At 51.6% G+C, this 25733-nt stretch overlaps 1 protein-coding gene across 3 annotated transcripts in view; it reads right to left on the bottom strand.

Annotated features, from left to right (window-relative positions):
* Nucleotides 1-24934, bottom strand: part of Anks6 (ankyrin repeat and sterile alpha motif domain containing 6) — a 34718-nt gene extending 9784 nt beyond the window's left edge. Inside the window, exons 1-11 of one of the 3 annotated variants that reach the window (XR_012910078.1) lie at nucleotides 24361-24934; nucleotides 16770-17272; nucleotides 16591-16635; nucleotides 15222-15426; nucleotides 13429-13535; nucleotides 10432-10580; nucleotides 10042-10240; nucleotides 9268-9317; nucleotides 6153-6356; nucleotides 4025-4178; nucleotides 1877-2064 (exon numbers count right to left, since the gene is read on the bottom strand). Coding sequence is in view for 1 of the 3 variants with exons in the window: in XM_075967259.1 (XP_075823374.1) it covers nucleotides 1877-2064; nucleotides 4025-4178; nucleotides 6153-6356; nucleotides 9268-9317; nucleotides 10042-10240; nucleotides 10432-10580; nucleotides 13429-13535; nucleotides 15222-15426; nucleotides 16591-16635; nucleotides 16770-17272; nucleotides 24361-24692 (2136 nt within the window). In the remaining 2 variants the exon portion in view is untranslated. The remainder of the gene's footprint in view (nucleotides 1-1876; nucleotides 2065-4024; nucleotides 4179-6152; nucleotides 6357-9267; nucleotides 9318-10041; nucleotides 10241-10431; nucleotides 10581-13428; nucleotides 13536-15221; nucleotides 15427-16590; nucleotides 16636-16769; nucleotides 17273-24360) is intronic. The other 2 variants (XR_012910079.1, XM_075967259.1) reach the window with 2 other exon arrangements.
* Between the last annotated feature and the right edge of the window lie 799 nt (nucleotides 24935-25733).

The raw sequence follows: 25733 nt of genomic DNA, 5'->3' as shown, positions 1-25733 counted from the left end.
CATATAATCTTATGTAAATTACACTTATAAAATGTCAAATTAAAAAGTCTAATTGTTGGGGCTGGAGAGATGGCTCAGTGGTTAAGAGCACTTGTTGCTCTTGCACAGAGGACCCAGGTTTAGTTCCCAGCACCCACATAGCAGCTCAGACCCATTGGTAACTCCAGTTCCAGGGTATCCAAATCCTTTTCTGATTTCTGTGGGCACCTGTAAACACACATGTTACAGATACACAGATGCACACAAAAAGCTCATACCCACAAAATAAATTGAGCGTTTTTTTTATAATATTCTAATTGTTTACTGTTAGTATAAAGAAATTCAACTGACCTCATGTATTACCCCTTTATTCTATGAACTGCAGTACTCTTGTATTCTTTGGACTGCAGCCCAGCCTTGGCCTCCTATTCTGAGCTTGCTAAACTAGTTTATTAGCCCTGGACATCTACAGAGATTCCTTATAGTTTCATATATGGTCAGGCACACTGCATAAGGGCAGGAGTTTGATTTCTTCCTTTCTACTCTGTCGCTTTTTCTTCCCCCATGGTACAGGTTGTCAGCTGTGAGCACCCTCAGTGTGACAGCATCCTAGTTCCCCATCAGGGAAGCGCGTGGTTTGAGGTCAGTCTGGTCTACAGAGTGAATTCCTGCCTCAAAAACAAAAACCAAAACAGTCCCAAATAAATGTATGTAGAACTTTAAAGTAAGCGAGGCAGAAAACAATAGATCTAAAAAGAAAATAACTGACCCCCCTGTTGTAATTACAGATGTTACCACTCCTCTGGGGGAGTTGATGGAGTCAGGGAATCAGGATACAGAGCACATGAACCACACTACCTACCAGCCAACCACACCAGGGATATTCACAGAGACAGCAAGAGAATACACATCTTCTTAAGTGGCTATGGGACTCTCACCAAGCCAGATCACATAAGACAGACCTTGGCACGCTTACAGGAGGGGGGCAGAAGTTCAGCAGAGCCGAGCTACGCATCAGAAACAGGAAGATTCCTAGAAAACCCTCAAGTGACTGAAAAGTTAAAACAAAACACTTATGACAGCTGATTTCTTTTCATCAGAACATACTTGTATGTTGTTAGAGTTGACAGATATGAACACGTGAGGTAACAGTTAATAGCTTACATGCCTATTTCCAACAGCAACGACAGAAAGCTAAGTGACACCTAACACTGTTAATAAAACCATCAGGACAGAAGAAAACATTTAGACAACAAAGGAGAAAACTATCCCAAAAGCCCTCAGCTAGTAGACTTATTTTGATGCATAGCTGTGAGTAGCCAAGTAGAAAATGCGAAAAGAGAAATACACTAGTTACGTAACTTTCTGTGTCTGATAAAGAAAATGCATCAAAATATCAGGAGGAACTTTTTGGTCTATAGCTGAACTCTAAAATAAATGTAATTATACAGGTCCTTCACATAAATAATTCTGAACATAACAGAAATAAGTTCATGTGTTAGGGAGAAACTTCTGGAACCAAATTATAAAAGGAACTTAAATGTTGAGGATTTTCTGAGAGAGACTTGGGATAAGGGAAAGTTGTGGAGCCAGTAACAGCTGGGCAAAAACAGACATTTATGCTGAGACGCGAACCTAAGAGCTGGGATGTAGCTCAGTGAGTTGGGGGTTAGTGTAGCAGGCTGTGCCCATCCTGTTGACCCTCTGCTCAACAGTGAACAGTGTGTGCAAGGCTCACCCCTATCCCCACTGAAGAAGAGGTGAGGTGAACACAGGCCTGCAGGGGGCAGATTCAGACCTCTGTAGGAAGCTTAGGAGTGGCCACGACAGCAGTACCCGGAGGCTCCCTCCGATCCCACACCCCAGTTCCACATGTGGGTCACAGGAGAACAAGCACCTTGCTGCTGGAAGTTCCACTGGAAGAGCCACCACCACTGCCCACGAGGGAGGCTGGAAGCTCAGGCGGGCTGGAACCTGGTGCTGGCCCCACGGGACTGGACCGCTGGCTGGGCTTCTGCTCAGACAATCCAGCTGCCTTTTTCCTCTGAGCAGCTATCTGGGACAAGACACTGTCTACGCTGCCACCTGAGGAGACAGAGACAAGAGTGAGCACCAGGGCAGGAGTCCGTCCTGCCTCATGGTGGATTGTGAGCTGGCTCAAGGCTCAGGCTGGGAAGAGTTCTACACAGGGCTCAAAGGGGCTGGGGTGGGGGAGGGTGCCGCTGTCATGGTGAGAAGCAGGGTGAGTAAGAGCCAGCTTGCTTTTGCTCGTCCCAGGGCCAGCATGAATAAATCCCTAACCCCACAGAACTCTGAGAGCTTGGCTTCTAATGGCATCCTAATAGCCATTTTCCCCCTCAGCTTCCATGGAGAGGGGTTGGGATGGACACACAGACACTTAATTCCTGGGGCTGTTCCCAGGAAGCCACTGGCAACAGGAGCTCATGTAGCATTGTTGTTGGTTACTCCCTGCCAGGATCCCCTGGCAGCACTGGAACATAGGGCAGACTGACTAGCTGGGTCTAGTGGTGCAGGCCTGGAACTGAAGCTACTGGGCGGACTGAGAAGGAGGACTGCAAGTTCAAGGCCTGCCTGAGCAACTTAGTGACTGCCGACCTCACGGTAAAAAGAGAGAGAGGGAGAGGGAGAGGGAGAGGTGGGGGGTAATAGAAGAGAGCTTGCTGGCAACAAACTAACTGCACTAACTTTTTTAAAAGGTAAACTGATGGCGCAGCTATGGAGTTTAGACTATAGAGATCAGTGGATAGATCTGAAAGTATCACCTGGGGGCCAGCAAGATGACTCACAGGCTAGAGGCATCTGCCAAGCCTAAAGACCTCAGGGAAATCCCTGGGACCCATAGGGTGGAAGGAGAGAGCAGACTCCTGTAAACTATTCTCTGACTCCCACTCTCCTGTTATGGCACGTGTGCAAGCATGCGCACACACACAGACACACACACACACAGTCACACCACAAAATAAATTAATTCTTTTTAAATGTCGGGAGTATTTGCATGAGCAGGACTATAGGACAGAGTTCACTATGCAGCGGCCACACCAAGCTCTGAATGCAGGGTGGAGAGCACCGAAGAGCAGCAGCAGACATGCGCACATCCACCTGAAACACTGGTGACACAGAAGACACCCCCCAACATCCCCCCCCCCAGTCCTCAGGACTCTGCAGCAGACAGCCTGGGTTCCCTCAGAGGTATATAGCCTCAGGTGGGTCACTGGAACCCCGGCTCCCTCACCTGTAATATGCAGAGGATAACATAAACGAATTGTTCAGGGACCATTTAAATGGCTCAGCATCGTGCCTGGCACAGTGTCCAATAAACCATTCTGGCTATAATTACTCATAATATGTACAAAATAAAACACTGCAAAGTTACAGCAAAAATGTTGGTGATGAGTGAGCCCTTGTGGGTGAGCTTATGTTCTCTACCCCCCACCTTTCTTGTCTTTTGGCTCATCTGGTCTTTGAGTGTTTTTTCTGCCAGATACATATATGCCTTATGCAGTGGCCTGCCACGGTGGGTTCTTGTCAAAGAGCTGGCTTTGGCTAGTCCTTAAAGTCTTTGGTTGGACTTGGACTTGGAAGTATGCTGTGGCTTAGAACTCTGGGACCCCCTGCTTTGACACTTCCTTGCCTCCAGCTTGCTGGGTAAGCCTGGGTACGTCTCTTTCCCACTCGGCACTTGGGTATCCTTGTCTGTTTGATGGATGGTAGAACAGAAGCCCCCTGAGGCTCAGCCTTCAAGAAGTTTGCACCCAGAAAGCCCTTGGCATGTTTTCCCATTTCTTATAACATTTTTACAAGTACGAAAAACACTATGGACTTGACTTCTTCCTTCTCCATCCGGCTTCATCTCGGGAAAATGAGTGAAAGCAACCCTGAATTGTTAGTTCATTGAAAGTTCTCCAGCCACACCAAGGAGTGGGCTGGAGTGCAGCCATTTCTGGTGTTGAGTGTAGACGGAGCTCAGAGCCAGTTGGTGTGCTGGCCAGGGACCATGCCATCTCCCGGGTCTGTGGCTACTCACCTGAGCGGTTATGCAGCTCCCCACCCAGTCTGCTCATGCCCCCAATGCCACTGGCACCTCCTGAGGAATGAGGTGAATGGTTGAAGCTCCCAGAGTTGGCAGGGGAGGTGGGGCTTCGGGAGATGCTGGGGAATTTCACTGGCCTGCCAGCAGCCTGCAAATGCAAGGTGGGACCAGTTAGGACTTTCTTCCCGCACAGAAGAGTAGTGCATGCATCCATGCTGTGCCCACCAGAGTCCCTCCCCCATGGAAAGAGCTTTCTCCCACTGCTAACAACCCATTAACTCAGGCTGAGCCCAACACTGGCCACTCGACTTCATTCTCGGCTACGGTGCCCTCCAGGCAGTGTGAAGGAGCCCACTCCCTGAAAGTCACAGTATATCCAAGACAGGTCTATCTGGGTCCAGCTTCCCTCTGCCATGCTACCTCTGCTGCTGAAACATCCCCTACAACTAAAACAACTCCTGAAACACATCCTCCGACTCCCTCCAGGAGGCCAGTTCCACCAGGTGCCAGTGTTCTGACCACGTCCCCTCCAGGAGGACCTGCTCCCCGCTGTGGCACAGACTTCCTCGCCTGCTGGGAAGTCCCTTCACCTCCAGGCCCTCTACCAGCCATCTCCCTCGCTCTTTATCATGACACCTCGTCTTTTGGTCTCAAAGGCTTGGCTGCTGTCATGCCGCAGTTCCTGCCCCAGCACCCTGGACATCCACAGAGCCTGACCACAAACTGTGAGTGCAAGCTCACTCTAACCACCCACTCTGTTGATCCGCAATGGCCTGCTGGCCACTCAGACCTGCCTCCTCTATGGCTTGTCCTCAGTCCTGGCCTGGGCATACTAGAAACACTCCTAAACATAAGATAAAAATAAACAAAAGCAGAACAGAATAGAACAGGAACCTTCCTGGGTCACCCAGATACTCCCTAAGTATAATCTCAGGCCTCATTGTAACATAGGGAATTCTGACCAAAGAAGCTGAGATCCCAGAGGCAGGGGCTGAGGAGATACAGCAGCCACAGGACAGGGTATGCCCTGAAGAGTCTGCGTAAGTGTTATGTTACTGGGCAGAATTGCCACTCTAAGCGTCAGCGGGGGCACAGCCCTACCCACATACACTGCAGCACACACAGCGTGGTAAGAAGACATCCAGCCTAAGGTGACAGAGCAGGGAGGCCTCACATCTGCGCTCTCCCTCTGCCGGGGGCTCCTGGAGGACTTCCTGGTTGCCCACCCAGCCCCCACAACACATACTCATCTTCTGGGTACTCAGACACCCCTTGTAGGCTGTGTTTCATGGAGTCGGTGAACACCGTGCTGAGGGGATGCAGCATCAGTGTTGATATGCAGGCCCCTGGGGTTGGGGGCATTTCCCAGAAAGGGTAGCCATGGGAAGAGATCTTAGGGGATGTGCTGATTGACAGTCCCACCTTGTTGCACACACGCAACACACCAGCATCCCTGTCTCTACTAGGACCCTAGGACCTGAGTGCTCAGCCCTGGGACAGTCCTGTCATACAGATTCAGGGGAAGTCCCAGGCATATGCAGTCACTCAGTCACCAAAGCAGCAGGGCCTGTCCTAAATCCTCATCTACAATTGACTCACTTTCTGCAACCACAGTGTAGACAGTCTACACAGCCAAAGACCACCTGGTCCTGCTGACAAGGTCCACGGTGGGCAGCTCCAGGCTAGAGAGCACTGTGGGCAAAGAGACAGGGGTCTCCATGCACAGAATCACTGAGAGTGCACACAGTGGCCCTCTGGCATGTGCTCTTGGTCATAGCCCTGAGCAGCATTATAGAGTTCCTTAGAAGCCACAACTGATTTTTGACCCACCCCCATCAGGACAGTGATAGAAAGTCACTTCCCAAGTCACTTCCCTTGCCTCAGCAGCTGGAAGAGAGGCTGGAAAGCTAGTGTAGATCTTCAAACTGTGTTCCCCAGAGAAGACAGAGGTTCCAGACACAACCCTTGCAGCATTTTAACCTTCCACGTGTTTAATTCTTTTGGTAGGATTTACCTAGACTAAAGGACATGGCTCACTTTAAAGAACAAAGCAGCTGTGACCTAGGATCCTAATCTGAGGTCCCTCTGCTTGCCACACATCTGAATCTCTGTGAGCACTTACGGTGTCTGTACTCACGCAGCCCACAGGGTGGGCCCTGCTGGCTCTTGGGGGCAGCACGGTCTTTGTGGGGTCTGCTTTCCCGTTGTGACAAGTGCGGGACCTGTCCGAGCTCCACAGCTCGAAGCTGGATGGGGGCAGGAAGGGTGGGATGACGGCCTTCAGCTTGTCACTGGGGAGCCGGGGGAAGGGAGCTCCATTCCGTAGCTGAAAAAGAAGAGACAGGATTAGCTGGGCCCAGGAAGCTCCCACACGGGAGGGTTGGGTGGGGAAGATCCAGTTTTCCAGCACTGTAGATGATGGCACCGCTGCCCACTTCTCCACTGGAAACAGGAGTTTCCTCCTCCCAGTAACCAGGGCACTGTAGCAAGATGAGGGCGTGGACAGGAGACAGAGAATCAGAGAGATGAAGAGATGCTAGAGTGGGGGGCAGAGGGGATGGGGGCCACTCTGCAGTGGCAGAGAACTGAGCCCAATGAGCCTAGTGCAGGGAAGCAAAGCACATTCCAGATATAGACCAGACAGGATGTAGGCAAGCCTGCAGCCCCGGGGTGCAGGAGGAGGGTGCAGTGCTGCAGAACCTGCATGTGCCAGGCTGGAATGAAGGCATAAGGGGCAGAGGCCGAGGGATCCAAGCCCAGCCACACCCTGCCGATGCTTCCAGCACTGACAGTTTAGTTTCACACTGTGAATATGTGCTGGGGTGGGTATAAACCCATATAGCTCTGACGGCTGGACATCTGCATTCCCATGTCCACGCTCACGGTAATTAAGAACAGACTGAACGTAGAGTGTCCTCTATGGGGACAGACACCCCACAGCCAGCCCTGCCTGGGGGAGGGCAGGCAGGCATCTTTACACCAGTGGCTGCACACATCCACCCTGGAGCCAGCAGAGTCATGGACCAGCAGCCACCCACCATGGGCCACCGAGTGCACACATTGATTCTCCTCTGGTGCCAACAAGCAGCGGGGCAGAAGAATGCCCAGGCTGAAGGCAGGCCCCCAGGCTTCCCTCACTGGCTAAGCTGTCTCTCTGCCAGTCGGTGAACAGGTGTCACCGTCTCTGGCCTCTACCTGAGGGGAACTGGGTTAGATACTCAGGACAGCAGCCCACCACAGATGGGTACTTCCATTCCTTGGGTGAAGCTGCTGCAACCCTTCTGGAAGCCAATGACTTTCACAGTCTTTGCCTGAGGAATAATGGGGAAGGAGATAGCAGTACATGGATGTTCAGCAGAGCTGTTAGAATTACAAAGAGCTACAGACCATCACACCCCCCAGCTCCCATGGGTCTGCTCTGGGTGAAGTCATTCTGTAATGGACTGTCCTGTCACACGGCTGTTAAACATGATGCGGCTAAACAAGGTTCTAATGGCGTGGAAAAGATCATGGTAAATTGTTAATAAATTAGGTGGAAATTGTAATACCACCAGTCTTGGGTGGCTCTGGGATGGTTGAGTAAAAAGACGAACATTTAGGAAGTGCTGAAGTATTTGCTGTTATTAATATAACATGATGTCACCATCTTAAATGCTAAAATGGCTTAGGAAAAATACACAAGGGATGAAAACCAAAAAATGCCACCATGACTCACTCTGGATGTGTGATCTTGATAATCCTGAGTGCCATCAATTACACCTGGTAGCCAGGTAGAGGGTGGACAAGGGCCAGGACCACTCTGTGTTCTGCAGCTCTGGCCCTGTCCCTTGGCAGGCAGGTAACTCAGGTTTGCCTGTCCTTGACAATACTTCCCCCTGCTGGCCAGAATTGGAATTGGGATCTTGGTGCCAAGGAGCTCTAACCTGGAGACTTTTAGCCCAGACAACAGCAAGACAGGAGAGGTAACACAGTCAAGGTCACACAGTGCTTATTCTGAGCCAAGCACTAGGCTGAGCCTCCTGGGGGGAACGATCTCATTTAAAAGCCACCACTGTGGTGACAATCACCCAAGTTATAGTGTGCAGCTTTTCTGCAGGAATCTGCCTTCCACATCTCTTCAGCAGGGGCATCACTGGCGTTTAATAGGGACTGACCACCTGAAACAGACTTCACGGGACAGCCTTCTGCAGTGTGCTGTGCCTATGTGAGCAGAAGGGACATGCGGGATCCACACCCTCTTCCTCACGTCACAAGCTGAATGGTTTTCCTTTACCATGATGTTCAGAGTCACCACACAGCTTCAGCCACAGAACCGAGAGCACAGACGGAAACCCCTGGAGCTACAAGCCCTTGAAATCTTTCTTCCTTTTAATTTGTACTGAGAAGATTCTGTTTTAGCAGTAGAAAGTCTAACACAGGCTGTAATGGCCAGAGCTCTGGAAGCCGTCTTGGGCTGTGAGGTAGCCTTGGTAACAGTCGTGCACTGCAAACTGGGAATAGAGGAATTTGGGTTCCCAGCTCCACAGAATAAGTTGCTGTCTTATTTGCACCATTATCACCTCAGTGACTATTTTATACTCTTAGCTTAGCCTAATTCTAAGTTTATAGATCAGGAAACTGAGGCCTTTCCTAGACTAGAAACACCCTTCATCTGCTCGCCCATTTAACCAGGATGGCGAGTCTCCCTGACAAATGCTGACCATCAGTCTGTCCCCTCTAGTCCCTATAACACGGACAGGACTTGGACTTGGTCATCAAGATCTGGGGACGTGTTTCCAGTGGAAGCGTGTTTCCCTAGTACACAAGGCCCAGGTACTGTGTAACTTGGCATGATGGATTCCCCTAATCCTAGAACTCAGGAGATAGAGGTGCAGGGTGTGTGTGTTGGGGGGTGTCTGAAGTTAAGCCACCCTTGGTTACACAGTGAGTGCCAGACCAGCTTGGATTACATGAGATCCCAAATGCTCATAACGTCTCGTTCAAAGTTCAGGACTGGCATCTGTTCTGACCCCTATAGGAGCCAGTCTTCATTCATTGGTGCCCATTCTGATCATCCATCTACCTGTGGATGCCATGGGGGCAAACGCTCACACCCCTCCTCCTATCAGCCAGCTAGGGACTGGCAGCCACCGTGCCGAGTGCTAATAGAGGGGCAGCAGTAACCAGCACAGGAACGCCTACTCTTGTCCGTCTCTCCCCACTAAGGGACCACAGGCCTCTCTGGGTACCCCACTCACCATGGTAGTCAGTAACACATCTTCCTTCTCTCTTCTCGGGCTCCCAGGACCTGTAAAACAAACAGAAGCTTCCTGAAATGCCCCTCCCCGTGACCACAGCCTGCAGAGTGGCACTGGGGGCCCCACGTCCTGGAAATCCAGCTCCCCTGGGGGCTTAAATATTTAATAGCAATTGGTGTTCAATATCTAACAGATGGAAGGCATTTAAAGGCATTTCAGAGGATGTTTTCAGCCTCTCCAGAAGCCGCTGCCATACTGGGTCAGGCAGCGACATGCCCACTCAATGGTCTGTCTCTAACAGAGGTGCCAATGGAGTCAACCCAGGATGGAATCTGACTGCCAGAGGGAGCTTATCCAGTCCATTTTTTTTCCAGTGTGGAAATATCCTTCGACAACCTGGTGAGGTTGTGCAGTCTGTTGAATGCCCTTGGCGCTGTGTAGCTCAGTAGCTCACTGCAGAGACTCATTGTATTTCAATGCATAGCACCACAGCCAATCACACTGTGCAGGCAGCAAGTGTCAAAGGCAAGAGAGGCAGTGCCTGGCCTCTGGTCTCTTAGCGGGGCGTGAAGAACCAGAACACAGGGCTCCAGTGCTGGTTACTGCTCCCCACTTTATTACATCCCACATGGTGTCTATCTGCTTCTAGTGTCTTCCAGACAGGCCACCGCTCCTGTGTCTCATCCCCACACCATCTTATGGTCAGCAGTTCGGGGGTGGGACCTGGGCCTTGGTGCCTCTGCTGACAACTACCCCAGGTGCGGCCCTTCTCACCACTGTCTTTGGTTGCATGGGCTGCTTCCGGTGGCCCAGGGTGGCTAGTCCTGTCCTGGGGGGGCGCCCGCATGGTCGAGTCCAGTGCCAGCTCAGGTTCATCAGAGAAAGGCAAAGGTTGGTTGGCAGCCAGGCCACGTGGCAGGGTCTGCATAAGTTTCAGCTTTCGGAACCTATTGGACATCCGGCTCCACCAGGACTGTGTGGGAGGAAAGAGACGGAAGGAGCTGAAGGGACAAAAGAACAGGCCCAGGGACAAGGGTCCTACTCCATACAGCTTCCCCCTTCCTAGGTCCCAGGCAGGCACTGCCAATCCACCACAGCACCCTTCCTTAAATATCACACAGCTCGCCAAATTCTTCCCTAGCCCTTTCAAAGAGGAAGACCAACCTTCAGGCCTCCCTTGTCATCCGGCAGCATGGGGATGCTCCAGGGTTGCCTGGCCTTTGAGTGGGGCAGCGGGGGCCGGTGGCTGGGCCGGCCTCGGTCCTTGTTCACTTGCATGCACACAGATGCCAGCAGTCGAACAAGTTCAGTGTCTATGGGCACAAAAAAACAGTGTTTGACCTGTGAATACATATTCCTGGCCCTGGGGAAGGACCCAAATCAACCCTACTTAGACTTGGAACTCAGTCCTGCAGCACCAGGGGGAGCATAACCCCTGAGGCCATAGCTCAACCTCCTCACCTGTCCATGTGCTGTTCTCAGAGGAACCCTGCCCTTCTCAGAAGTCAGGAGACTGGGTGTTGAAAAGCACAGGCTCTCAGCCAGACTACCATAGTTCCTAGTCTGTCTCTGTCCTGCCCTTAGTCCCTCTGTGTGGCTCATAAGGAGGTGGCACTGACCCCCAGCACATAAAGATGTCTTGAGGATTTCAAGGGGATCCCTAGGGAGCACAGGATGCACCTAAGAGGGCTTCACACCACATTATCACTTCCTGCAGGCGCCTAGAGCAACCTATGGAAAAGGCTTGCTATTCTGTCGACCCAGAAAACCTACAAAACCATGCAAACCAAGAGGTTCAAATCTTCATGTTCACTTGGATCCCTGTGAAACTACCCACACCATCAGAGGTAAGCACATTTAAAAAGCCACCAAGTATCCCGAGGAAGTCTTTAAGAATCAGTGTGTGCCATTCAAGCTGTGCAATTGAAAAGCTGGTGGGAAAGCCCAGGCCAAGCAGTAAGGCTGGCTGCATCAGTGGCCTCCAAAACAGAGCTAATTTGTATTTCTTTGCACATGCTGAAAATCGCAGAGGGTGATACTGAACTTAAAGTTTAGATGTTGGTTCTTTAGTCACTGAGCATTTCCAGGTGAGCCGAGCATCTAAGTCAGGGGAACCCAGAGAGGCAGCTGACCTGAGCTCGTGGGAGCACATGGACTCTGGACCAACAGTCAGGGAGCCTGCCTGGGACTGACTTAGGCCCTCTGCATGTGTGTGACAGTTGCATAGGTTGGTCTCTTTGTAAGGCTCCTAGCAGTGAGATCAGGACCGGTCCCAGGAACTTAGCTGGCTTTTGGAAAACTATTCCCCGTGCTAGATGACCACGTCCAGCCTTTATGCAGGGGGAGGAGCTTGGTCCTACTTCAATTCGATGTCCCACGCTTTGTTCAAAGCCATAGGCCTGACTCTTTCTGAATGAAGGAGGATTGGATGGAGAGGAGGGTAGATGGGAATCAGGGGAGGGGAAACTGTGGTCAGTATGTAAAATAAATAAAAATGCTAATTAAATAATAAAAAAGATGCACCATCAAACTTAAGCTTATGGTAATTTTAACCCCCAGGTGAACTCCCCTGCCTCCTTGAGATGACCTCACTGAAAAGGAGCACACTGTCCCTTAAGAGGGGCTGCAGGGAGGCAAACTACATGCCAGGGCAAACTGTGAAACATAGCCTTTGGCACCAGGAAAAATTCAGTATAAAATAAATGCAAAGTTTAAAAAATTAAATGTACTTTTAGTTATTGTGACCTCAACTGGATTTTTAAAAAATTATTATTATTATTATTATTATTATTATTATTATTATTATTGCTGCCTTGGACAAGAACATGAGGAAAGCACTCCCAGTTCCTGGCCCGGACAAAGCATCCATCTACAGCAAGGAACGTATGGTCAGATCCCCAGGAGGAGGTCCTGTGTGGACCACCTGCACTCCCCTGCCACTTCTACCTGCCCATCCTTTGCAGACCCCGTAGGATGCAACAGTAAATGAGGAAGACAGAGAAAGTACCAACCAACTCTCTAAGCCTTCGATAACAGACAAGTGTTTGAGTGAAATTTTGAACACAATTTTCATTTTAAAACCCAGGGATTGGAAAAACAGCTTAGCAGTTAAGAGCTTTTACTCCCCCTGCAGAGGACCTGGGTTTAGTTCCCAGCACCCACATGGCGGTTCATATCAGGCTGTAGCTCTAGTTCCAGGGGACCCTTCATGGGCACTGCATATATGTGCTACGTAGACATACATGTAAGCAAACCAATCATACATACAAAAAAATGTTTTTAATCCTAAAGAAGTCCCCAAACACTAATAATGGGTATGGTACGAGCCCACATGCCCAGTCAGGAGGCTGAGTTTAGGCCAGCCTAGAATGAACAGTGAGACCCTGTCTTGTTTGGGGGGAGACTAGGGTGTAGAGATGATCCAGAGATGATCCAGAGGGCAATGCCACCTGTTACCAACCTGACATGCTGAGTACAATCCCAAAAGCCCACATGGTGGGAAGAGAAAACTAGCTTCTGCCAGTCATCCTGACCACACATACACCATGGCACGCACAAGCAAATGCAGTTTTTAAAAAAAGCCTCCATTATTACGACTTGGGGTTGGGCTCCCAGCTCAGGTTCAAAGTCAATGGCTCAGGAGGCCTCTGACCTCCTCTGTCTCTAGACTGAATATCCAGGATAATCAAGATAACGCCAGAGACCCAGCCCCTATTCAGAAGCCCCAGGCCTTAGAAGAGGGCCAGTGGGGGGAGGGGTAGAGGGCAATCGACAACCCAGAGGCAAATGAGGTGGACCGACTAGTGTAGGACCTTGGCCTGTAGCATCTCACGTGGAGTAGAGTGGGGTCCTCCTTCACTCAGCTTTATGTTTCCTGCAAAGTCACTCAGCATTTCTGGCTGTGACCACAGGAATGGGTCTAGGTTCTAACTGCCTGCAAAGCCACACGCCCTTGTTTGTCCTCTCTCCCCAGCAACTCCACAGCGGCTGGTGGCGGGAAGCTGTTAGCAGAGGATGTCCCAAGGGCTGGGGTGTGCCCTGACACCTGAGACTGGTTTCTCTACAGTGTATCGGCACAGGCTCATACAGTTACGTGAGGACAGTTTGGTCCCCAGGCGAGGACAGGCATGGAGGACGGGCACTGCCTGCAGGTTTACTCACCAGGATCATTCAGCAGCATCACCAGGTCGAAGGCCGTGTACCCATTTTTGGCACGCAGAGCAACATCAGCCCCTTGATTGAGCAGGTACTTGACAATTTCCTTGTTTCTGGGGAGCAAAGAAGCAGGCAGTTAGCCTCTCTGTTCTCATGTGGGTCCTGATCACCCTACAGCTCACGTGCGAAGGTCTGGTCATGGATGTGCCCCAAAGGGGATTCTGATCTCTGCACTGAGCACTTGTCTGGACACTTCTCCCCGGCCTGTGGTAGTGTGAATGCAATTGGTCTCCATAGTTCATGGGGAGTGGCACTATCAAGAGGCGTGGTTTGTTGGAGTAGGTGTGGCCTGTTGGAGGAAGTGTGCACTGGGGTGTGGGCTTTGAGGTCTCATATATGCTCAATCCACGCCCAGTGTCTCAGACCACTTCCTGTTGCCTGCAGATCAAAGATGTAGAATTCTCAGCTCCTCTCCAGCACCATGTCTGCCTGCACCGCCACCATGCCCCACCATAATAACGGACTGAACCTCTGAACCTAAGCCACCCCATTAAATGTTTTCCTTTGTGAGAGTCACCGTGGTCAGGTCAGGTGGTGCTGGTGCTCACTTTAATCCCCAGCACTCAGGAGGCAGAGGCAGACAGATCTCTGTGAGTCTGTGGCCAGCCTACTCTACAGAGTGAGTTCCAGGACAAACAAGGCTACACAGAGACCCTGTCTTGAAAACAGCAACAGAAACCCTAACTAAGACACTGCCCATGCCATGGATACTTTCGCCAGAGGTTGGAAGCCTTGGGACCCTTCCAACTTGAACAGCAACCTCTAGACCATGAGCCAAAATAAACCTTTTTCTTCATAAATTAACTGCCTCGGGCATTTTGTTAAGAGTGACACAAAATTGGCTAACCCACCGAGCGACAGGAAAAGTGTGGCTGTGTTCCCAGACCACAAGCCTGGCAACGGTAACCAGGCACACAGTCCTCAGATGTGTAAGCAGGGCACGGACAATCACCATTGTTCTCCCGGCCCCATCATGTCCTATCGTTCAGCAGTTCTGGGGCAAAGGTGCCTAGTATCAGTCCTAATGCCCCTTCCTTAATGACGATAAAAACCAGGACCTCTGCCCTAAAGGGCTCAGTAACCATGCCTGCCTCTCTGTAGGGAGGACCTACAGAGACTTCCTTCCAGAAGCTTCCACAGGGTTAGGGTTTTAAGCTTATCAGATAAGATAGCCAATGCAGGAGTGTGCTGTGGCCAGAGGAACCGAGCAAGAGGAAAGCCCCTTAGGAGAGCCAGGACCAGGACATTGAACAGCTACAAGATGTCCCAGAGGAGACTGCAGGAGGCTGATAGCCCGCCTGGCTGGTGGGATCACATTATTTTAAAGGTGGTCAAGATGGCTATCAGTGTCTAAGGTCATAAAAAGCCCAGGCAGGTGTGACCACTGCTCATATCACAGAGGGGACACTTAATGGAGGTCTCTGAACTGCCATGTGAAAATTCCAAATGAACCAATCCCACTGATCAGCTGAACACAAACTTGAGAAACGTATCCTTCTGCCTAGGATGCGCCTGCTGCGTGGGTTTCGACAGCCATGGGGAAATTCCACGGCCGGGCAGCAACAGGAGGTTGGCTGAACTGCATCCACACCCATTCCACCTTTCCTGCAGGCCTCAGCAGTGCCCTCAAAGCCCTGGGCTACAGGCTGCACCTCGGGCCAGAAAACCTCATTCCCCCAGGCAGGGCACTTGCTTGGCCTCCCGTAGAGGGCATGGCAGAGCGTGTGGGAGATACAGACCCGTGGTAGGTGGCCTGCATGAGGGCCGTCCAGCCATGTACACTGTCCTGCTTGTCCATGTCTGCGTGCTTCTCCACCAGCAGCTGTACCAGGGGCAGCTGCCCGGTGACGGCTGCCAGCATCAGTGGGGTCGCCCCGTCCCCGTTGACCAGGTTCACGTGGTTAGGGTCTTCATCAGCGATCTCCTTGACCAGCTGAAAGTTTCCTACAAACGGCAGGAGTCCGGGTGACCCATGGTGACCCTTGGCCCTGGCACCACAAGCTCATGCATCCAGTTGTCTCCCAGGATGAACATTTGCTCCATCTACCTCTGCTGTGATCATGGGGCCACTAAGTTGGGTAAGAGAGGCACTTAAATCTCTGTGTCTATGACAGATGGAAACCAGCACTTGAGCAACAGAGTACTTCCTGTGTCACAGGGAGTGAATAAACAGAGTACTTCCTGTGTCTCAGGGAGCAGGGTGAGGAAGGGTCGCAGGCCTGAAGAGGGAAAATACAGGTCTAGATGTCGAGTGGAGATCCCGGAGGGCTGCCTGGAGGTGATGTCTGGATCTTGGGAGATGGACCAGTGGGTAAAAGTGTTGCCAATGAGGACCTGAGTTCAAATCTCCGACTGAGACAAAAGGCAGACATATGTAGCGTGAGTATCTGTAATCTCAGTGTTCCCGTAAGGAGGCAAGGACACGGAAATCCCAGCAGCTTGCAGCCCGCCTGGCCTGGCATATGAAGCAGAATATCAACAAACCCCCTCTCATGGTAGACGGAAGGAAGGTGGAAGATGAGCAACACTAAAAGCTGACCTCTGACCTCGACCTGAAGCCACGGCACGTGTGTGACACATTCTCTCTCACATACATGGAAACTCTGGGTAAAGAGCCCTTCTGTCCTAACAAAACTGAGGCCAGTAGAGAGAGAAGCCAGGGTACAGCTCCACTCTAGCTGTAGGATAGCGGGGACATGGGAGAATGTTCTAGAATCTGTGGGTAGAACACGCTAATAAATACAGGCCCCCAGGGCTCACCTGGGAAGAGTGAATTATAATCACTCACTGGGAAGAGTGAATTATAATCTCACAAAAGATATACATAAATTAGCCCAGCGGTGGTGGCGCACGCCTTTAATCCCAGCATTCAGGAGGCAGAGGCAGGCGGATCTCTGTGAGTTCGAGACCAGCCTGGTCTACAAGAGCTAGTTCCAGGACAGGCTCCAAAACCACAGAGAAACCCTGTCTCGAAAAACCAAAAAAAAAAAAAAAGATATACATAAATTAAAAACCCCAAACTGCATTTCTTTCCCAGATTCCTGTGCCCATGGATTAGGTGCAGAGGTCAGGGCCCTGCAATCCAAAGCTCCTTTCTGAGAAACTTACCCATCTTCAGCGCATGGAAGATGTCAGGCCGACTTTTCTCCTCATCTGGGCAAAAAGAGATTTCAGAATTAACCGAGGAGAAGTCTAATTATAACTGCAAATTTGTAGGGTCACAGAGACAGGTTAGCATTCTAATGGGCAGGCCATGAGGAGCCATGGGGCCGAGGCTTTAGCCTGACCTGTTTTCGGCCTGACAGTGGTCAGCGGGTCCAGGTAGTCAGCCAGATCCCTGTGCTTGCGGTCAAGGGCAACCTCGAAGGCCGTCTTCTCCAGCACACTAAGGTGGTCGGGGTTGGCTCCCTTCTCAACCAGCTGCTGTGCCACGCTGAGTTTCCCGAGGAGGGCCGCCAGCATCAGGGGGCTCCAGCCCACAGTCCGGGCTGTGTGGTTGGGGTCTGCACCCCACTCCATCAGGAGGCGTACCACGGCCTCGTGCCCGTGCTGAACAGCAGCCATCAGGGCTGTGATGCCCAGCAGCTCGTCCTTGCTGCCTCCTGTGGCTGGTGACTCGCTGGATGGGCTGTGATGATCCACAATGGCGCCGGCCTCCAGCAGCAGCTTCACCACGCCCAGGTGGCCGCCCCGAGAAGCCACAGTGAGTACGCTGGCACCCAGCCGATTCTGAGCATTGACATCAGCCCCGTGATCCAAGAGGAGATGTGCCACACTCGCATGCCCACACCTGCCAGAAAGATGGGAATGAGAGTACTAAACAGACCACGTGACAAGTGACCTCGCCACTGCCAACTACTGCAGGTACAGGGGCTGCTCAGACAGAACAACTGCAGCCTGGTATGAGATACCAGGCCCTGTGCAACCATCCTCATCTGATAACAGAAGCCTTGGCTAGGCTGGACTCTGTCCCTCCTCCCTGTGACACTGAGAAGAGTTTGTTTATTTATGTCTTCATTTCCTGATCTGTACAATGGGGCCATAACCATACCTCCACGGAAGACTGCTTGTGGCTTGCTGAGCAGATAGAGGGAGCTCCTGGAGCTGTGCTTAGCCAAAGGAAGCAGGCACTCAGTGTTAGCGATGATAACTGCTATGCTTTGTCCATTCTACAACCTGCTACAGTCACCTGCCTGGTTAAGGACCACTCCGGGATAAAACGTTCAGCCCCGGGCAGCACGGTGATACACACCTTTAATTCTAGCACTCAAGAGGCAGAGGCAGGAGGATCTCCGTGAGTCTGAAGCAGCCTGCCTACATAGTAAGACTCCTGATGCCCAAAACTGAAAGAAAAAAAAAACAGTCCTGAGGCTAGGGCACAGACCAAAATCATCACAAAAAGAAATAAATCTAAAGAACAAAACACGAGGCAGACTTTATATGAGGAAACACACCTGAGGTAGATCTACGACCTACTCACAGACTCCCACATACACACACCCTGAGTCGCAACCCATCTGCCTTGACTTCTTCCCTGCACCACTCTGCCCCCCACATCTGAGTTCTCTGTACCCTGCTACATGGCCTGCTAAGCTGTCTCTGCCAGCGCTCTGATTCCCTCATGGGCAAAGCCCCTGTGATTCATTTCTGCTCTTCCCAGCCCCCACCAACCCTGCCACATGCCAGTCCTGACAGCTGTGCTGGGCAGAAGGACTCTGGTACCTCCGTGGAGGTCTACTGCCACCTGCTGGCAGGAATGTTCACTGTAGGTGGCTGTGAACCTGGAATGGCCAGATCAAAAAAGTTACAACTGTACATTGGGGCCCAGAGAAGACAGACAGGCTCCCACCAACTCCCTGAGTCCAGAGGGAGGACAGATGCCGTTTCTGAGGGCTCTGAGTGGAGAGTGTCCAAGCTAGAGAAGGTTCCTGACTAACAGGAAGGAATGACAAACCAGAGAAGGGTGTGTTAGACGACCACAGTGCAGGCCACAGGCTCAGAAGCAGGTTTTGAACTGGTTGCTCAGTCCTCATTTCTGGAAGTGGACTTTGTGCTTCAACTAAATCTAGGGGTTTCCTCCCCCTGAAGGAGGCAAGGCCAGGGCTGAAGTCTGGTCTCAGGCTCCAGCAAAATATAAAATACCTTCTGGGCGGTGAACCTTGACAACAGGCTGCCTCCTACAGCACACCATTGAGAACTTGGTGGCCTGGCACCCCAGCCTGGGGCAGGACGGAGGATGGGGGCCTCTTCTCTGAGGCAGAGGCGAGTCTGGGGAATTACACCCACGTGCTGAGGCCTCACCTGTCCTGCTCCCTTCTGTCCATCCTCCGAGCAGCCCACAACCTAAACCTCAAGGTCCCTCCCAAGTGCCCAGAGTCAGGAGGGCGGCCTACATGGCTAATACCTCCCAGCTCCTCGCCACCCCCTCCGACCCTCTCTCTTTCCTTGCACTTGTGGTGGAGTCTGACTCCACTCTTCTGCCATTTGGTCCTGCCAAGCAAAGTGTTTGGCCTCTGTCCTGCTCACCCCCACCCCATCTCACCAGCTCCGAATGAGCGGTTTCCTGGTCTCTCTCCCAAGGACCCACAGCTTGGAGCTTCCCTCTGCCTATGCCTGAGCCCTTCTTCAAAAATTATGTCTCCGCTACCTGACTGTGGCTAAGGACAGGACTAGGTAACTTCGCCAGCCCATAACACAGATGGCCCATATTAGAGTTCAAAATCGTCTGTCCAATGAACAAATGAATGCATAGAAAGGGTAACAGGGGAGGGGAGGGGAAGAAAGGGGAGGAGAGGGAAGGGGAGGTCTGAGAGACAGAAAGCAACCAGGGGCTGCTGTGTTGGCCTCCGCTAGAGTAGAGTTCAAAGCTCCCATAGGTTTTGAGAACACAAAATAAACCCTAGGGTAATCCCCAACTGCAGAGTACAGGATACTTTCAGATTCTTATCTCATTTGAAAACCAAGAGGTGAGCACAGCCTCCCATTTCACAGATAAGGAGGCTTAAGATTAGAGCAGAGAGTAATTAATCTCAATTTGAAAGTGACAGGACCCAAACCAGCCCCAAAACTTTCCACTCACAGCTCTTCCAGCCTGCCCAGTTCCTACAGAGGAAGCGAAGGACTGAATTCGAGCAGAAATACTGAATTTGGGGATGTTTTCTGAACTCTCAGGTAGCCCTAGAGAGCATTCAATTAGGCTGAAAATACAAAATGATCCAACGGAGCCTGAGATAATTTTGCGGATGTTCAGTTTCTAATAGGTAATTACTGGAGATGAGGCTGCTGGGGGCTTCTGAGCAGGTGCCGAGACTGTCAATTAATTTCAGCAATTAACACCTGTGCTTTAAGAGCTGGCACGTGATCTTGCCACTCAGAGCACCTGGCGGCCACCCAGAGGAGTTGGGTAAAGACAGAAGCGGATGGAAGGTAAACAGACAGAGGTGTGACGAGAAAAGTACCCAAAGGGAGTTGTCACAGTGGGATTCACAGCTCCCCCTGGGGCCAGCAGTCCAAGTGTGAATCTTGCAGTCACTCAACTAGCTGTGTGGCTATAGGCAAGTTCCCTACCTTCCCTGTGGCTCAATTCCCTATCTGTAGAAGAGGTACACCGATGATACATACTTCCTAAGGTTCTGGGCGGACTGGAGGAGCAAATCCATTTAAAGCAGTGAGTACAGTTCTGAACACTTTTAGGTGCTCAAGAAAGGTCACCATTAGCTGGACAGACGACACAGGCCTGGCTGAGGCAGGTAGAGCAGACCTGCTTGGACTACGGGGAAAGTTCAAGGACAACCTGAACCAATCAGTGAGACTTTGCTTTAGGAGAGGGCTGAGGTTGTAACTCAGTGGTAGCATGCTTGCCTGACAGGTGTAAGCCCCTAAATTCAAGCCCCATGACTGGGGAGGGGGAAAGGGGGAATAATCCATTATTTTGCAAATAGGAAGCTACTGCTTGTACTAAAACCATGAGAAATCGACGTCTCCAAGTCCTACCCCAAGGCCTCTATGGCTCGCCTCATTGACGGATGCTGGAACACACAAGATGTCCACTTAGGTAGACAGTGACTGGAACACGGTCCAGGGGTGGAGAGTGTCCAAGCACAGGCTCCCCTGACCAGAGGGACCGACTAATAGACCCTCCAGGGAGTCTCCCTACCTCAGTCCCTTATACGGAACATCCGCATGGACCCGGCAGCAGATGGCTCAGTGCATCTCAACTCCAGGACAGTGGGGTCACTTGTGAAGAACAGCACCTAAAAAACGCCCAGGCCCTGGGGAACAGGCAAGTGTGAATTCTAATCTTGTTCTTACGGGGGAACCCACTACCTTGGTCTTGTTCAACAGTAAGGAGTGTATCACACTAATGCTCTAAAAACAGCACCTGTCAGAGCCAGAGAGATGGCTCAGTGGTTATGAGCACTGGCTGCTCTTCTGGAGAACCTGGCTTCAATTCCCAGCACCCACACGCCTCCTGACAACTGCCTTTAACTCCAGTTCTAAGGACCTCATGCCCTCCTCTGGCTTCTGAGAGTACCGGGCCTGTACACAGCAGGTGAACACACACACACACACACACAAAAAAAAAAATAATAATAATAATTAAAAAACAGCGCCTGTGGCAAACTGAGGCATGGAAAGGCAGCCCAAAGCTTTTCCATTTGGAAGTGTCAAAGCTGGACTGTTTGGACCACAAATCCCAGCTCGCTTTACAATACCACCTGAGGGGCTCCATCAGGTCCATACGCAGCTCTTACATTCCCCCTTTCCTCTTCGTTGCTAAATCATTAGATTACATTCCTGAAGCTAGTCACCAAGGTCTATTCCTTCATTTGGAATATGAATATGCCTGACCAAAACAGCAAGGCCCGGCTATCAAAACACCAAGGCCTAGCAATCAAAAATCATACTTTGGCTACTCTAACAGATCCAATCAGGATGTCCCAACTCACCCTGGCACTGACTTTCCCCTTTTCTCCTTAAAAACCACTCCTGCAGAGACACCGTTGACCTATCCAGAGGCAACACCCCCCACACTGCCATCTCTACCCTCCACTTGTCCCCTCTGGAGTAACAGAATCTCTTTTGTGCCCATATTAAGGAACTGAAATTAATCGGGTGATGTGGACCATCCTGCAGAACTCGGTAACCTGCAAAACAGGTGACTAGGGGTTGGTGGCACTGGGGCAAACCAGGCTGCACCCATTCCAAGCAAGTTCCCTGGGACCTGGAAGGCCTCTGTGTTGGGTGGAGCTCAGAAATAAGGTGTATGACTAGGGCTCTAAACTGTACAAAGTCATTCTGAGCCTCTTTCTCGTGTCTCTTCCCGCCCTCCATCCCTCTCGTGAGACTTCAGACCTTCAGTCACAGCCTTTAGAAAGGTCACCCTAGGATCCCCATCTGGAAGGATATCCCAGTGAGCCTCTGGTATAGCAGGGTGGGGTACACACAGGGAGGGAGCCAGCTGCATGTGGATAGGCTTTCCTGGTGTGGCGAAGCATGGACGGCTTCCTGGAAGGAGCTAAGCTAGAGAGCGAAGGGGCTTTGCTGAGGGCAGAAGAGGAAAGCCTCATGCTAAGGGTTCTGCAGAGGGACTCCCTGCCCACACATACACAGACTAGCTGTATGCTGGAGGCTCGTTTTGCCATCAAAATCTCAGGTCCTCTCTCACCTGTAAGGTGGAGAAGATACTCTTGGCACAGAGTAAAGACTCAGCGTTAGCATTTTAAAAGTACAGAGTGGGGGCTGGAGAGATGGCTCAGCGATTAAGAGCGCTGACTGCTCTACCTGAAGACCCAGATTCAATTCCCAGCACCCGCATGACAGCTCACGAATGTCTGTAACTCCAGCTCCAGAGGATCTGACACCTGTACACCAAAGCACATAAAACAAAGTTAAATAAAATATTTTTTAAAAATTTATTTATTTATTATGTATACAATATTCTGTCTGTGTGTATGCCTGCAGGCCAGAAGAGGGCACCAGACCCCATGGTTGTGAGCCACCATGTGGTTGCTGGGAATTGAACTCAGGACCTTTGGAAGAGCAGGCAATGATCTTAACTTCTGAGCCATCTCTCCAGCCCCCTAAAATACTTTTTAAAGTACAAGGTGATACAGAGAAGGAGTGGCTGAAATCTTGGCCTGAGCTTAAGAGACCAGAAGGGATATACAGAAGAGTGTGGACAGCCGGGCGGTGGTGGCACACGCCTTTAATCCCAGCACTCGGGAGGCAGAGGCAGGCGGATCTCTGGGAGTTCGAGACCAGCCTGGTCTACAAGAGCTAGTTCCGGGACAGGCTCCAAAACCACAGAGAAACCCTGTCTCGAAAAACCAAACCAAAACAAACCAAACCAAACCAAAACAAAACAAAACAAAATAAAAGAGTCTGGACAAAGTGTCAATCTGAGACTAGGAAGCCACTGCAGACAGGCACAAGCAAGCACCCATTCCAGAAAGATCTGGAAGCTCTTCAAGGAGGCAAAGGCAAGGACATGCTTGGAGGAAAGGAATATGGCGGGAGACCTCTGCAGAGGTGTCTGCGGACAAGGATGAGGGGATGGCGAGAAGGGTGTGGATTCCGGGGCTATCTCAAGTCAATAGGGGTGGGTGGGTACTAGGCAGAGGAAGGCTCGCCTGGAGGAAGAGTGGAAGCTGCCACGAAGGGGAAAGGGAGGTAGAAGAAAGATTCTAAGGTCACTTCCACTGCCCTGGTCTTTCCCTCTGGTGCCACCTCCTTTGTGCCTGAAAGCCAAGTGCACTCTTACGACTACCCCTCTGGGACTAGAGATAGCTCAGTGGTTAAGAGAACCTGCTGTCCTCAAAGAGACCACAGGGCTGGCTGCTAGCACATCACAACTGTCTGTACCCACAGTTCCTGGGGATCCACTGGGCTGCCTGGCTTCCCTCAGGTACCAGGTACCCATGTGGTACACATGCATACAGGCACACAAACACTCGTCCACATAAAATAGAAATAAATAAATCTAAAGAGACAAAAATATTGTATTGTCTCTTCTCTTGTACTCTCCAGCTCAGTACATTTGTTACCCACAGCCAGAAATCTAGAGATGGATTTTGCTGTCTCCCTCACTCCAGACCCCTTCGCAGGGTCTCAGTCACAAGTATCAACTTCAGTCTGGTCCAGGCCACTACTGTCTCCTCTCTGGGCTGCTGCCTTTCTAACCGGCCTTCCTGACTCTAGCATATCTCTCTCTCCGCCCATTCTCACATGTGGTGAGTGAGCCTATCCAAAACAAAACTCCGATCCAGTCGCTCCCGACATCCTTCTCAGCCCCAATATCTGGCGCCTGCCTGCTTCCTTCTCTCCAATGGTGGGCTCCTCTCCCGTTACTTCCAGCTCCTTCCGGGTCCCAGCATCCTCCCAGGTGTCTGACTACTTGCCATCATGATGTGTTCGCACTGTGCCCCTTCCACACATACATTTTTGAGGCATGGTTAGTTTTTACACACCCTCGGGTCTCGACATGGACACACACATCATTTCTACTAAAAATTGCCCCCGTTCTCCCAAAGGGGTCAGCTACTACGGTCAGACCTTCCAGATCAAAATTACTACTTTTATCTACCACCCCACTCCTACCCCCAGGTGGGGACTTAACTGGATCCCGGTTATCTATCTTCCAAAAGAGCAGACAGGTTCTTAAGAGACCCTTGATGCATAAACGGAATGAATGAACGCCTGGAAGATGCACTCGGCAGCCTCCAGACTGTTCAAAAGCCAAAGTTTCTAACATCCTAATTTTGTGTTTCTGAAAGAGCGCTTCTATTTCCAACAACAGACGACCCAAAAAGCAATGCTCCAAGTCTGCCATTTGCACTCCACGAGTCCCGGACTCTCTCCCTCCCGGTCCCCCCTCACCTGGCCGCCTGCATGAGCGCACTCCAGCCGTAGTGGTTGCGGCTGTTGACCGAGGCTCCGCGGCGCAGCAGGAACCGCACGAGTGGCTCGTGGCCACCGGCCGCCGCCAGCTGCAGCGCCGAGTTGCCTGCTTCATCCGAGCAGTCCACCGGCACCGGCGCTCCGGCCTCGGCCGCCCGGGCCGCCTCGGGCCCTGCCTGCTCGGCTCCCACTTCGGGTCCCACGGCCGGCTCCGCGCCGGGCTCCAGCAGGCGTCGCGCGGTGTCGGTGTCGCCCTGCTCGCAGGCGCGGAGCAGCAGTTGCAGGCCCGGGGCCAGGGCGCCCTCGCCCATCGCCGGCCACCCGCTCCGCGCCGCTGCCCGCTCCCACCCGCGTCCGCGCGCGCCCGCCGCCGCCCTCAGGCCCACCCCCTGGGTGCGCGCGCGCCGCCGGGGCCGCGCCTGCCGGGGCCGCGCGCGCAGGGCCCGCCTCCGGCCTTGGAGTGTGGGCCTGTGACTGTGTGGTGACTTCTCAGCCTTGGTGCCCAGTGCCAATCCGACCTCTGGGCCTAGCGGGCCTCGGAATCGGGTCTCGGCCGGCAAACCGCAGCTCCTCCTACCGCAGACGGCCCTCCACTTCACTAGTACTTCGTGAACAGTTGGGGACAAAATCACTTCTGCCCCGTCGGTTGCCCCAGAATCCCTGCTGCGCTGGGTTCTCCATCTGTGCCAGCCTACCAGCCGCTGTCCCTTGTCTTTGACGTGTGGCTCACACTGCAGCAGTAACTTACATGTTACAGATGGAGATTTTTTTTCCAGCCACACCCCAGACCCACTGAGTCAGAAACTCAGTGTGGGGGCCAGAAACTCTTGTTTAACAAGCCTTCTGGTATGTACACAAAAGGCAGAATCCACTGACTGATCTAAGCAGTCCTGAAAGCTACCCTGGGGGTCCAGATGATTATTTCAATCTACAGAAGAGTGACCCAGGGAGAAGTTAATATTGCTGTAGTCTGCACAGATCTGCAGACGTGGCTGTAGGTAGGACTCAGGTCTTCTGACATCAAGTTCAGAGCTCTTTCCATGCTCAACAACTATTTTTTGGATGCTTGCTAGTGCCAGGCACAGCTCCACATACTGAAAACACTTGAAAGGCAAGATAGCATCTCTGCCTTCCAGGAGCTGACCCGCCCATTCCGGCTCTAAAGATAGGATGTGGAAATAACTTGAGTGCTGGATGGAAGTGAGGGCTGTTGGCACAGTAAACTGAACATGAATCCAAGCAACCCAGGCTAGAAAGGGGGGTATTGTTTGATAATTGAGCCAGCAAGGGAGTCACTGAAAATATAGCACTTGCAGAAACCTGAAGGAATAAAGTAAGCCATGGTAACATTT

Source organism: Microtus pennsylvanicus, chromosome 3 (genome assembly GCF_037038515.1).
Source record: "Microtus pennsylvanicus isolate mMicPen1 chromosome 3, mMicPen1.hap1, whole genome shotgun sequence".
In the NCBI taxonomy this organism is placed as follows: Eukaryota; Metazoa; Chordata; class Mammalia; order Rodentia; family Cricetidae; genus Microtus; species Microtus pennsylvanicus.
Note: the sequence above shows the minus strand (reverse complement) of the source record. Positions and strands in the feature narration are given on the sequence as shown.